Raw genomic sequence first — 12,148 nt, forward strand, 5'->3', positions numbered from 1 at the left:
GTGACCATATCTGCTGTTTACAGCTGTGTAGCTGAGATCTACAGATAGGGCAGAGCGATCGGATTGCTGATCGCTATAGCCCCCTAGGGGGACTAGTAAAATAAAAAAAGTGAAAAAAGTTTTAAAAAAATAAAAAAAAAAACAACAAAAACCTAAGTTCAAATCACCCCCCTTTCTCCCCACTGAAAATTAAAGGGTTAAAAAAAATATACACATATTTGGTATCGCTGCGTTCAGAAATGCCCGATCTACCAAAATATAAAATCAATTAATCTGATTGGATTTTTTTTGCCACTACGCCATTTACCAAACGCCAAAATTACGTTTTTGGTCACCGCAAGTTTTACGCAAAATGCAATAACAGGCGATCAACACGTAGCATCTGTGCAATAATGGTACCATTAAAAATGTCAACTTGAGACGCCAAAAATAAGTCATACCTGAGCCATAGATCCCAAAAAATGAGAATGCTACGGGTTTCGGAAAATGGGCCAAAATGTACGCACTTTTATTGGACAAGTTTGTGAATTTTTTTTAACCCCTTAGATACAAGTAAACCTATACATGTTTAGTGTCTACAAACTCGCACCGACCTGAGGCATCACACCCACACATCAGTTTTACCATATACCGTATTTTTCGGACTATAAGACGCACCCTGGTTTTAGAGGAGGAAAATGGGAAAATTAAACTTTAAGCAAAAAATGTGGTCGTGACACACTGTTATGGGGCGAGGATCTGCTGCTGACACTGTTATGGGGGTAATGTCCCCAAATTCTCTACTAAGGTACCCCATCCTGGTAATGATCCTCCTGCCTTGTATATCATCCTGCTATAAACCCCCATCCTGCTCCTATACCAGCATCCTGCTCATATTCCCCCATCCTGCTCATATACTCCCATCCCGTTCATATACCCCGATCCTATTGATATACCCCCCATCCATCCTGTTCATATACTCCCATCCTGTTCATATACCCCCATCCTGTTCATATTCCCCCATCCATCCTGTTCATATACTCCCATCCTGTTCATATACCCCTATCCTGTTCATATACCCCCATCCTGCCTGCTCATATACTCCCATCCTGTTCATATACCCCCATCCTGTTCACATACCCCCCATCCTGCTATATGCCCCCATAGTGCTCATATACCATCCTGGTATATGGCCTGTATCCTATAGCACAGAGAAAAAAATAAACGTTTATACTCACCTTTTCCTCACTCCCTGTAGCACCGATCAGCTTCCTCTCTGCGCCACTGACCTGCGTGTGTGGAGCCGTTCCCCTGCTGCATCGCGATGTCTTCCTGTCTGTGCCGATCAGCTGACCAGCTCAGCACAGATCAGCTGACCGGCACAGACAGGAAGACATCGCGTGCAGCAGGGGGGCGGCTCCACACACGGGGACGGGTGAGTGCACTGATTCACTGCACCCCGCGCTGGTAATGACGCGCGGGGGGCAGTGAATACAGCCGCACATGATCACTCCAGGCTGTAATTGCCAGGGGTGATCATGCGGCCGGCTCTTTGCTATGCGCGCGTCCCCACTCGTCCTCCCGCCCACCTGTCAGCGCCGGCTTTTGCGCTGAGAGATGGGCGGGAGGATGGGCGTGCATATGTAATGAGCGGGCCCACGTGGTCACGGCAGGCACTGCTGCTGCCTGCTCGTGCCCCCGATGACCCGCAGCACCCTCATTCCCAGCCGCAGCCCTATAGTCAGACCATAAGACGCACCCCCAACTTTCCCCAACATTTGGGGGAAAAAAAGTGCGTCTTATGGTCCGAAAAATACGGTAGTGAACACAGTGAATAAAATATCCCAAAAACTATTGTGCAATCACACTTTTTTGCAGTTTTTCCACACTAGGATATTTTTTTGCTGTTTTCCAGTACACTATATGGTAAAACCTATGGTTTCATTTAAAAGCACAACTCGTCCCACAAAAAACAAGCCCTCACATGGCAAGATTGACGGGAAAAAAAAAAAGTTACGGCTCTCGGAAGAAGGGGAGCAAAAAACAAAAACGCAAAAAACGGAAAGTGCCCGGGTGCTGAAGGGGTTAAGACATTCAGATTTTCAGAATAAATGCTCTATAGACCGGTCAATGCCTTTTTTAGTAGTTTTCCATCTTTCAAAATCTCGACAAACTACCAGGAAATCATTGTGATTGTTAATTTTTTTTTTTAATGGTGTTTTCCTGGGGTATATTGTGATGGCGCATTGCCAGGATATGCTGTCACTTTATGATTGATGGGGTCCAGCATCTGGGACCCTACCTGATCCAGAGAGTGACAAGGCCACAGTGCTGCTTTACTGCGGAGCCCCCCTCACTGTTTGTTACCCAGTGCACAAGGAACTAGTGTGTCTTGATTCAGGTGAGTGGTGTGTGCTACAGATCTCCCCACAGATGAGTGGCAAAGCTTACAATGAGACACGGTATCAGGCCACTTTGTTGCTTCCATCTTTTCTAATCAATGTTGAGGCCGTGATGTAAAAGCTGCAATTCTCCAGACCCCACTGATCAGCCCCATGGGTGTAGATGAGACTATTGAGTGTGGTCTGAAGATTCACTCCTCATCAGGTCCGTACTCAGCCGTGAACGTCAGTCGTGCGACGCCACCATCAACCCTGTGGCTCTTTCACTCTCAAGATTGATGGAGGTCCTAGAGGTCAGATCCCCACCAATCCAACAGTCGTGACATATCTCACTATATGAGATGCAGATATCCTCTTTATGACACAATACGCTTAATTGATGAAATGACATCAACGGTCAAATCCCCAAATTCCTTTTTAACTTGCAGTAAGTCTTGGCCCCCTGTAGGTTTTGTGCTCTTCCTGACACATCCATATTTCATCATCTGTCAGGCATGCTCTGTCTGATGCTGTATGATAGCCGTATTCCACTTGCAGAAGTCAGGAAGCAGCTGATCCTTATTTATCTGTATTGTGGATCACTACGTGTGGTCTACAGTGCTGAGCAAAATAATGTGTGCCTTCTATACAGCTCCAAATAGTTCTAGCTGCGAGAAATACAACTTCTCCATCTCACTCAAAATGCAAATCTTTTTTTGCAAGTTCGTTCCATCTGGAGCCGGATAACTAATGAGCTTAACTACTGGCAACACATGAAAGTGGCAAAAATTAGAAATAAATAAGGCTGTTATTGCATAATGTGAGCGGGCGGGCACGTGGAGCTGGAGCCTATGTGTTTGTGTTGGAGGCACCACGTAAGGTCACAGGAGGAGGTGGCAAGTCATGAAATGGATTATTCCCCTTCGCTTACAAAAGCCGGTTCTCTTGCTGTAGTGTTTATCGCGCCACAGTTTCCTCGTAAGAGATTTGTGTTTTTCTAATATGTGCAGCTAATGCTCAAGCTCAACCAGAACAAATGGCGGATCCGGAATCAGCTCAGATGGTTTGGTCATGGATGAGATAGTTCAAAGCTGGATTAGGAACATGGCAGAACCCTTTCCTCCAAGGGGTCCATGAAAGATAAAGGAATAGCTCTCTAATTAAGTGGACAATTTATTTCTTCCTTTATTACTTTATATTTTTTGATCTTAGTTGTTTTTGTGGTCAAACAGTGATTTTCCCATAATAAGAGGAATTATAGGTTTGGTCTAAATAACTGGTGTAATGGTGTCCTCTTATGTTCTCAGTGTGTACGAGATCATGTTTACTCACAGCCAAAATGAGATTAAGGAACCGTCGAACATTTTCCGGTTTTGGTTTTGTGCCCTCTAATTATGTTTTGTATAATCCAAATCAATGGGCATTTTGTAGACAGCACCTGTCACCACACACCAAAGATTCCGGTATGAAAATGAAATCTGTGTGAGTGGCACATCCTGATGAAATGCTTCATTTCGCTAGGTCACTTTGGGATACTTTTTTTTTGTCTTACGCCACTGACTCTCATGCCTTGTGTATGTTCTTCCCCTCTTTTGGTGATCACAATTTGATGGGGGTGTCCAATATAAGAAAAAATATCTGCAGTCATTCAATGTAATAGTAATCTGCCATATTAATGCAATATGCAACGTGCACACTGTCACGATTCCCCTGTATTTCCTGTACAGGTGGGCAGATGTGATCCTCATCGTGCTCATATACCATCCTGGTATATGGCCTGTATCCTATAGCACAGAGAAAAAAAATAAACGTTTATACTCACCTTTTCCTCACTCCCTGCAGCACCGATCATCTTCATCTCTGCGCCACTGATCTGTATGTGTGGAGCCGTCCCCCTGCAGCATGCGATGTCTTCCTGTCTGTGCCGATCAGCTGACCAGCACAGATCAGGTGACCGGCACAGACAGGAAGACATCGCGTGCTGCAGGGGGACGGCTCCACACACGGGGACGGGTGAGTACACTGATTCACTGCACCCCGCGTTGATGATGACAACGCGCGGGGGGCAGTGAATACAGCCGCACATGATCACTCCAGGCTGTAATTCCCAGGGGTGATCATGCGGGACGGCTCTTTACTATGCGTTCGTCCTCCCGCCCACCTGTCAGCGCTGGCTTCTGTGCTGAGAAATGGGCGGGAGGATGGGCGTGCATATGTAATGAGCGGGCCCACGTGGTCACGGCAGGCGCTGCTGCTGCCTGCTCGTGCCCCCGATGACCCGCTCCACCGCAGCACCCTCATTCCCGGCCGCAGCCCTATAGTCAGACCATAAGACGCACCCCCAACTTTCCCTCAACATTTGGGGGAAAAAAAAGTGCGTCTTATGGTCCGAAAAATACGGTAAATAGATACACATATATGGCTAGCAACGGCCGAAACTAACATTAATTCACAAGGATCCCCCAACTAAAGGTGGTGTCACACACAGCGACGGCGACAACTATGTCGCTGCTAAGTCACCATTTTCTGTGACGTAGCAGCGACGCCCCGTCGCTGTCGCTGTGTGTGACATCCAGCAACGACCTGGCCCCTGCTGTGAGGCCGCCGCTCGTTGCTGAATGTCCTGCTTCATTTTTTGCTTGTCGCTCTCCCGCTGTGAAGCACAGATCGCTGTGTGTGACAGCGAGAGAGCGACGAAATGAAGAGAGCAGGGAGCAGGAGCCGGCTTCTGGCAGCTGCGGTAAGCTGTAACCACGGTAAACATCGGGTAACCATGAAGCCCTTTCCTTGGTTACCCGATATTTACATTAGTTACTAGCGTCCGCCGCTCTCACGCTGCCAGTGCCGGCTCCCTGCTCTCTGCACTCCTAGCCAGAGTACACATCGGGTTAATTACTCGATGTGTACTCCAGCTACGTGAGCAGGGAGCCGGCACTGGCAGCGTGAGAGCACACTGCTTAGCGCTGGCTCCCTGCAGAGCCAGAGCCGGAGTACACATTGGGTAATTAACCCGATGTGTACCCTGGCTAGGAGAGCAGGGAGCCAGCTAAGCAGTGTGCTGGTAACCAAAGGTAAATATCGGGTAATGGTCACTCGATATTTACCTAAGTTGTTACCAAGTGCAGCATGGGTTCCACAGCGACGCGTGTCGTTATGATCGCTGCTGCGTCTGCTGTGTTTGACAGCTAAGCAGCGATCATATCAGCGACTTACTAGGTCACTGTTGTGTCACAGAAAATGGTGACGTAGCAGCGATGTCGCTGTCGCTATGTGTGAACCCAGCTTTAACTTGGTAAAAAAAAATGTTTAATAATCCACGGCAGATAAACCAGAGATATCCCGAATGACCATGCTTTTACCAAACAGAGGGGTATGCTAATTCAATACAATTCGAGCCAAGGGGGGGGGAGGGAAAATATATTATAAAAAGGGTGAAAATGAGTCTCTCATTTAGCCCATCAAGTGCAACTGTCCCAAGCCGGAAGATCCATTGCGCCTCACGTTGTGACAGTCGCTTCGAGGTCACCCCCGCGTATTCCCATGTGTATCATATCAATGCCACAGACCACTAAGCTAGATGGATCACAATTATGCTTAAGCTTGAAGTGACGTGGCAATGTCTTGAGGGTCTCAGTGGATTGAACCTCAGCCGCCACCGCAATATCACGTACATGCTCACGTGTTCTCCTATGGAGTTCATGTGAGGTTAAACCAATATATACAAGTCCACAACCACATGTGGCATGGTAGACTACTCCAGCAGTACTACACGTGATGTAGTGATGTATCTCGTACTGTCTGCTGGAGTTGGCCGCCATGAAGGTGGTAGTACGTATAATGTTGCGGCAGACGAGGCACGAGCCACAAGGGAAACAACCCCACTTGGGGCGACCAGTATAGAAAGGCAGACCTGATTTAGATAAGTAATGGCTGTGAACTAGCAGGTCGTTCAAACCCCTGCCCCGACTGGCAGTCATAAGTGGACGATCAGAAACAACCTTCCTCAAAATCGGGTCCGTCTTAAGCACACCCCAATGTTTCATGAAAATCTGTTGGATGATATGCCACTGGCTGTTGTAAGGTGAAATGAAACAAGTGGCCCCCGAGGACGATGACGAGCTACGACTGATATAGGCACGGGACAAGACCATTCCTGCTAGTGGCAGCGGCGCAAATTCCGACTCACATGCGCCGGTCACATGACAGCATTTGACCGGCGCTTGTTGCGCTGCCAGTGTGTTGTATACGGATGCGCCGCATCCGTCAAACTGGCAAAAAGCCATTAATGTGAAACCGGCCTTACCGCACAAGCGACTGGATCATCACTACTTTAAGTCCCCAAAGTTTTTTAAAAACCTGGAAAAACCTCACAAGTTTTATATCAACCCCCTTTTGCCCCATTGAAAATAAAACAATTTAAAACCACATACTTGGTATCACTGGTTTCAGAAAAGCCAAGCTCTATCAAAATATAAAATAAATTAATCCGATTTGTAAAGGGCGTAACAAGAAAAAAAATAACTAAAAGACAATTTACGTTTTTGGGTCACCACAAGATTGCAATAAAATGCAATAAGAGGTGATCACAAAAATGTTATCAGTAAAAATGTCAGCTTAGGACTAAAGAAATGTGCCCCCCAAAGCCTCTGATGCCGAAAAATGAGATCTTCAAAAGCGCCAATATTTTATTTTATTTTTTAACATCTGTGAATTTTTTTTTACCACTTAAATGAAAGAAAATATTCTATACATGTTTGGTATCTGTGAACTCATACAGACCTGGGAAATCATATTGCCAGGTTAGTTATACTGAGTAGTTAACATGGCAAATAAAAAAAACTATTCTGCAATTTCTTCGCAATTGAAATTTTTTTTTATCAGTTTTCCAGTACACTATATGGCAGAATGAATGGTGTCATTCAAAAGTACAACTCATCCGGCAAAAATACAAGGCCTCATATGGTTACATTGACAGAAAAACAAAAAAATGATGGCCCTTTTAAGAAGGGGAGGAAAAAACAAAAGGGTAAAAGTGGAAAATGGCCATGGCATGAAGGAGTTAACCCCTTAAGCCCTGGGGCACTTTCCGTTTTTGCGTTTGTTTTTTGCTCCCCTTCTTCCGAGAGCCGTAACTTTTTTATTTTTCCGTCAATCTTGCCATATGAGGGCTTGTTTTTTGCGGGACAAGTTGTACTTTTAAATGAAACCATAAGTTTTACCATATATTGTACTGGAAAATAGCAAAAAAATTCCAAGTGTGGAAAAACTGCAAAAAAAGTGTGATGGCACAATAGTTTTTGGGATGTTTTATTCACGGTGTTCACTATATGGTAAAACTGATGTGTGGGTATGATGCCTGAGGTCGGTGCGAGTTTGTAGACACCAAACATGTATAGGTTTACTTGTATGTAAGGGGTTAAAAGAAATTCACAAGTCTGTCCAATAAAAGTGGCGCACGTTTTGCACCATTTTCCGAAACACGTAGCGTTCTCATTTTTTGGGATCTATGGCTCAGTGACCGCTTATTTTTTGCGTCTCGAGCTGTTGTTTCTAATGCTACCATTTTTGCGCAGATGCTACGTTTTGATCACCTGTTATTGCATTTTGCGTAAAATTTGCGGCGACCAAAAAACGTAATTTTTGGCGTTTGGAATTTTTTTGCCACTACGCCGTTTAACAATCAGATTAATTGATTTTATATTTTGATAAATGTGTATATTTATTTATTTATTTTTTAACCCTTTAATTTTCAATGGGGGGAAAGGGGGGTGATTTGAACTTTTTAGGTTTTTTGTTTTTTTTTTATTTTTTAAAACTTTTTTTACTTTTTTTTTTATTTTACTAGTCCCCCTAGGGGGCTATAGCGATCAGCAATCCGATCGCTCTTATCTATCTGCTGATCACAGCTATATAGCTGTAAACAGCAGATTCAGTCACTTTCTGTTTCTCTCTGCTCGCGGCCTTGGGAAAACGAAAGTGAAACTTCATAGCTGCAGGCGTCATCACATGACCCTGTGCTACGATGGAAACCACCGAAAGTCACGTGATCACGCACGTGACTTCCGGTGGGGGCGGCGGTAAGTAAAAAACATGGCCGCGCGCGTTTAGATCTTGCTGCCAGACTTTGGCAGTGAGATTTAAGGGGTTAATGGCCGCGGGTGGAAGCGATTCCACCCGCGGCTAGCAGGCACACATGTCAGCTGTTGAAAACAGCTGATATGTGTGCCGACCGCCGCCACCTGCCCGCGGCAGGGGGCAGGGCTAACGGGACACGCTCCATGACGGATATATCCGTCCATTGTCGTGAAGGGGTTAAACCTTTCGACTTGTCACTGAGGACAGGATGAAGTGTCGGACTAATTTATGTTAATCTGTCATGGGATTATTTTAGTCAAAGTCCAGGTTTTCAGGATTTCCAGGTTATTTAGATTTTTCAAAGATTTGATAAATTCATATGTTAATTGATAGCTATTTTTTCAAGTAATTTTTCCAAATAGGCCTTCGTGTGTGTGTGTGTGTGTGTGTGTGTGTGTGTGTGTGTGTGTGTGTGTGTGTGTGTGTGTCTGTGTGTGTACTTCAGGACCACTAGGAAGACTATTGTCCTTGCGGACACCTGACAAACCAGTCTGCCAGCCAGTGAGGGGACTTATAGCTGCAATGCCCCTCTGGGAAATATTCAGATTGTCTCTCCAGGGAGGAAGGAGATGAACTCTAGCACCACCTATTGGAAGTAGCAATCCTAAAAGTCAAAAGTGGCCCTTTATCGAGCCTTTTCATTTGACTTCGGTTTTAGCCATAAGCCAGATCAGATCCCACACTTTGCACTGACGAGGGGCAATCACCCCGAAACACCGTGTCTGCAAATTGGGGTTCTGATCTGGTATAAATCCAAAGTCATATGAAAAGTCTTGTTAAAGGGCCACTTTTCATTTGTAGGACTGCTACTTCCAATCGGTGGCGCTAGAGTTTCCTCCTTCCGCCCTGGAGAGACAATTTGTACTTCAGGAATAACGCTACTTCTGGCCATTTCACCAGTGTTTCCCTCTGCCGACTCGATCTCTAAATTTGTAATGGACTCTGAGCTGGTGGGAGGAGACTGTCCGGTGTGATATCTCCCGTTCTCAGCACAGAGAGTTATTCCTGCTCTTTATTCATTAGCAAGTAACAGAAGCAGCAGTAGTATGGAGGACAATATACAGCAGCATGGAAGAGGTTATCAGCAGTGTAGGTGTGAATCAGGTTCTGATGTGGATGTATGATCTGAGTCTTGGTAGAAAGCTCAGCACAATCTTTGTGTCTCCGCTTGCTTCTTTTTCTCTCCCTGCTTCTCATGCATCATCCCCCTTCCCTTTGTATGAAGTGTAATAGGAGGAGTAACCTGGCACATCGGTGAGCCTGCAGTCTGTCTTCTCTTGAGCAAGATGGAGTTGAGCTGGTTGTTTCAAAGTGAATGATGAGTTCAAGAGGCCGGGGAGGAAAAGAAGTGGCTCATAAGTGGAGAAAAAAAAAGCAAAATTCTTTGATACTTATTAAAAAGTTTCTTTCGCCTGTTCTATTGATTTACTAAAACTTTGTTGAAACAACATTTCCCACATAAGTAGCCATTGTATATATATTTTTTGTCATTTATTATGCACTGAATATGTATGCAACATTATTTCTACTCTGTAAATCATTCTTTTTGCTTTGACATTTTTAGCTGGACCCACGAATAATTCAACCCTTTTTGGCTGAGTGCCGACAAAATGTTGCCAAATTGGATAATCAGAATATGAAAGCCATCAAGGGGCTTGAAGATAGACTATATGCACTGGATCAAATGATTGCTAGCTGCAGTAGGTTGGTTAATGAACAAAAAGAACTTGCTCAGGTAAGTGAGCGCAGACTCCGCTTCATTGTAACAAGCACATCTCTGTTCTGGTAGGAGTTAAGTGCGGTTTCTACCTTTTTGGACTTATTTTTTCTTTTTCTCAGATTCCTTTAAATACATGTATTTATCACAAATGTTTTGTACCTCGATAATGTAGCAACGTGACCCTAATTTCAACAATGTATCCAACACAATAAGTTTTTAGAAAACTATCCCCGCCCACACCACAGCTTTGTGTGTAAATTGTCTATTGATGGTGAGCTTATTATCAGAGGAGGGGAGCATGGTCAGAGTAGCAGGAGCTTGCAGTGATAATTTTCTGATAAGACAATCTTTGTAAGTAAACAGCAGCACACAGCTTAATAAGGCTAGGTTCACACACTGCGTTTTTTTGATGCTGCGTTTTTGTGCGTTTTTTGCAGCCAAAAACGCACCCGCGTCAAAAAAAGCACGCGTTTTGCCGTGATTTGGTGCGTTTTTTGCTGCGCTTTTGCTCACTGCGTCTTTATGCGTTTTTTTTTATCAGTGAATAAAAAAAAAAAGGTCTGATGTCATTTCCTTCTTCAATATGTTCTTCATTCTCCATTAGTGTATGCAGGAGAGCAGACAGCAGCTGCAGAACTACAAGGCTCAGCATACTCCATCCAATAGTGTATGCAGGAGAGCAGACAGCAGCTGCAGAACTACAAGGCTCAGCATACTCCATCCAATAGTGTATGCAGGAGAGCAGACAGCAGCTGCAGAACTACAACGCTCAGCATGCTCCATCCAGGACTGTATGCAGGATTACTTTGCCCCCCCAAACAAAAAAAATGACGTGGGCTTAGCCTAATTTTTGTTTCCAGCCGGGTACAACTAGGCAGCTGGGGATTGGAATCCACAGTGCAGGGTGCCCATGCTTTCTTGGCACCCCCGATGCGAATTGCAGTCCGCAGCCACCCCAGAAAATGGCGCTTTCATAGAAGCGCCACCTTCTGGCGCTGTATCCAACTCTTCCAGCTGCCCTGATGCCGGGTGGCTCACTGGGTAATAATGGGGTTAGGGCTATCTGTATATTATCAGCTGGCCCTAAGCCCGAAATTCATGGTGTCACGCCAATATTAGACATGGCCACCATGAATTTCTAGTAAAGATAAAAAAAACCACAACACACAGAAAAATATTTTTATTAGAAATAAAACACAACACAATTAGTGACTCCATCTTTATTGAAATAAAGAACCCCCCTCCACAGTAATCCTGGGTCAAGGGTCCCGCGCCGTCTAATCCGGATCCAATATCATCTGATCCGTTTGCTGGAAGGCAAAGCGATCAGATGATGTGTCAGGATCAAGTGCCTGAATCACATCACACATCAGCTGATTTGTATAAACGGCTTTTATACAATCAGCAGATGCATCGGTGTAAAAAAAAAAAAAAATACTCACTTATGTGCTGATTACCGGCAGCTCCTGGAGCGATTGGAGGAGTCTGATCCCGTCCGATCGCTGCAGGAGCTGCCGGTAATCAGGGATGAAGTCTCCTGACGCATCCGCTGATAGGTTAAACCGGCCGGGCGCCGGCGTCACCCCGAGACTTACGATCAGCTGATGCGTCAGGTGACCGTATCAGGTGATCACCGCCAGGTCCTGTATCCTGCAGGGATACGTACCCGGGGAGACTGCACACACCCGGAGCGGCGCTACCGGGAGGAGGAGCTGGGAGCGGACATGGCACCGGGACCCTGCAGACAGGCGAGTATGACATTTTTTTTTTCTACTGTTCACTTTTGTTTTCACAGCTGCCTCCACCTCATGCCCGTACATGACGTTGCACGGCAGCATACATGCACAGGACTGGAGGTGGAAGTGGCGGTGACGGTACCGGGAGGATTCACGCTTCTGTGTTTACTGACAGAAGGAATCCTCTTCCTGTACAT

At 45.3% G+C, this 12,148-nt stretch overlaps 1 protein-coding gene across 2 annotated transcripts in view; it reads left to right on the plus strand.

The window, feature by feature from the left end:
• RB1CC1 (RB1 inducible coiled-coil 1) overlaps nucleotides 1–12,148 on the plus strand; it is a 261,745-nt gene that overhangs the window by 70,483 nt on the left and 179,114 nt on the right. For both annotated transcript variants that reach the window (XM_075353273.1, XM_075353274.1), the window contains exon 7: nucleotides 10,060–10,230. In XM_075353273.1, the coding sequence (XP_075209388.1) occupies nucleotides 10,060–10,230 (171 nt within the window). The remainder of the gene's footprint in view (nucleotides 1–10,059; nucleotides 10,231–12,148) is intronic.

The sequence above is a fragment of the Anomaloglossus baeobatrachus genome, chromosome 6, assembly GCF_048569485.1.
Source record: "Anomaloglossus baeobatrachus isolate aAnoBae1 chromosome 6, aAnoBae1.hap1, whole genome shotgun sequence".
Lineage (NCBI taxonomy): Eukaryota > Metazoa > Chordata > Amphibia > Anura > Aromobatidae > Anomaloglossus > Anomaloglossus baeobatrachus.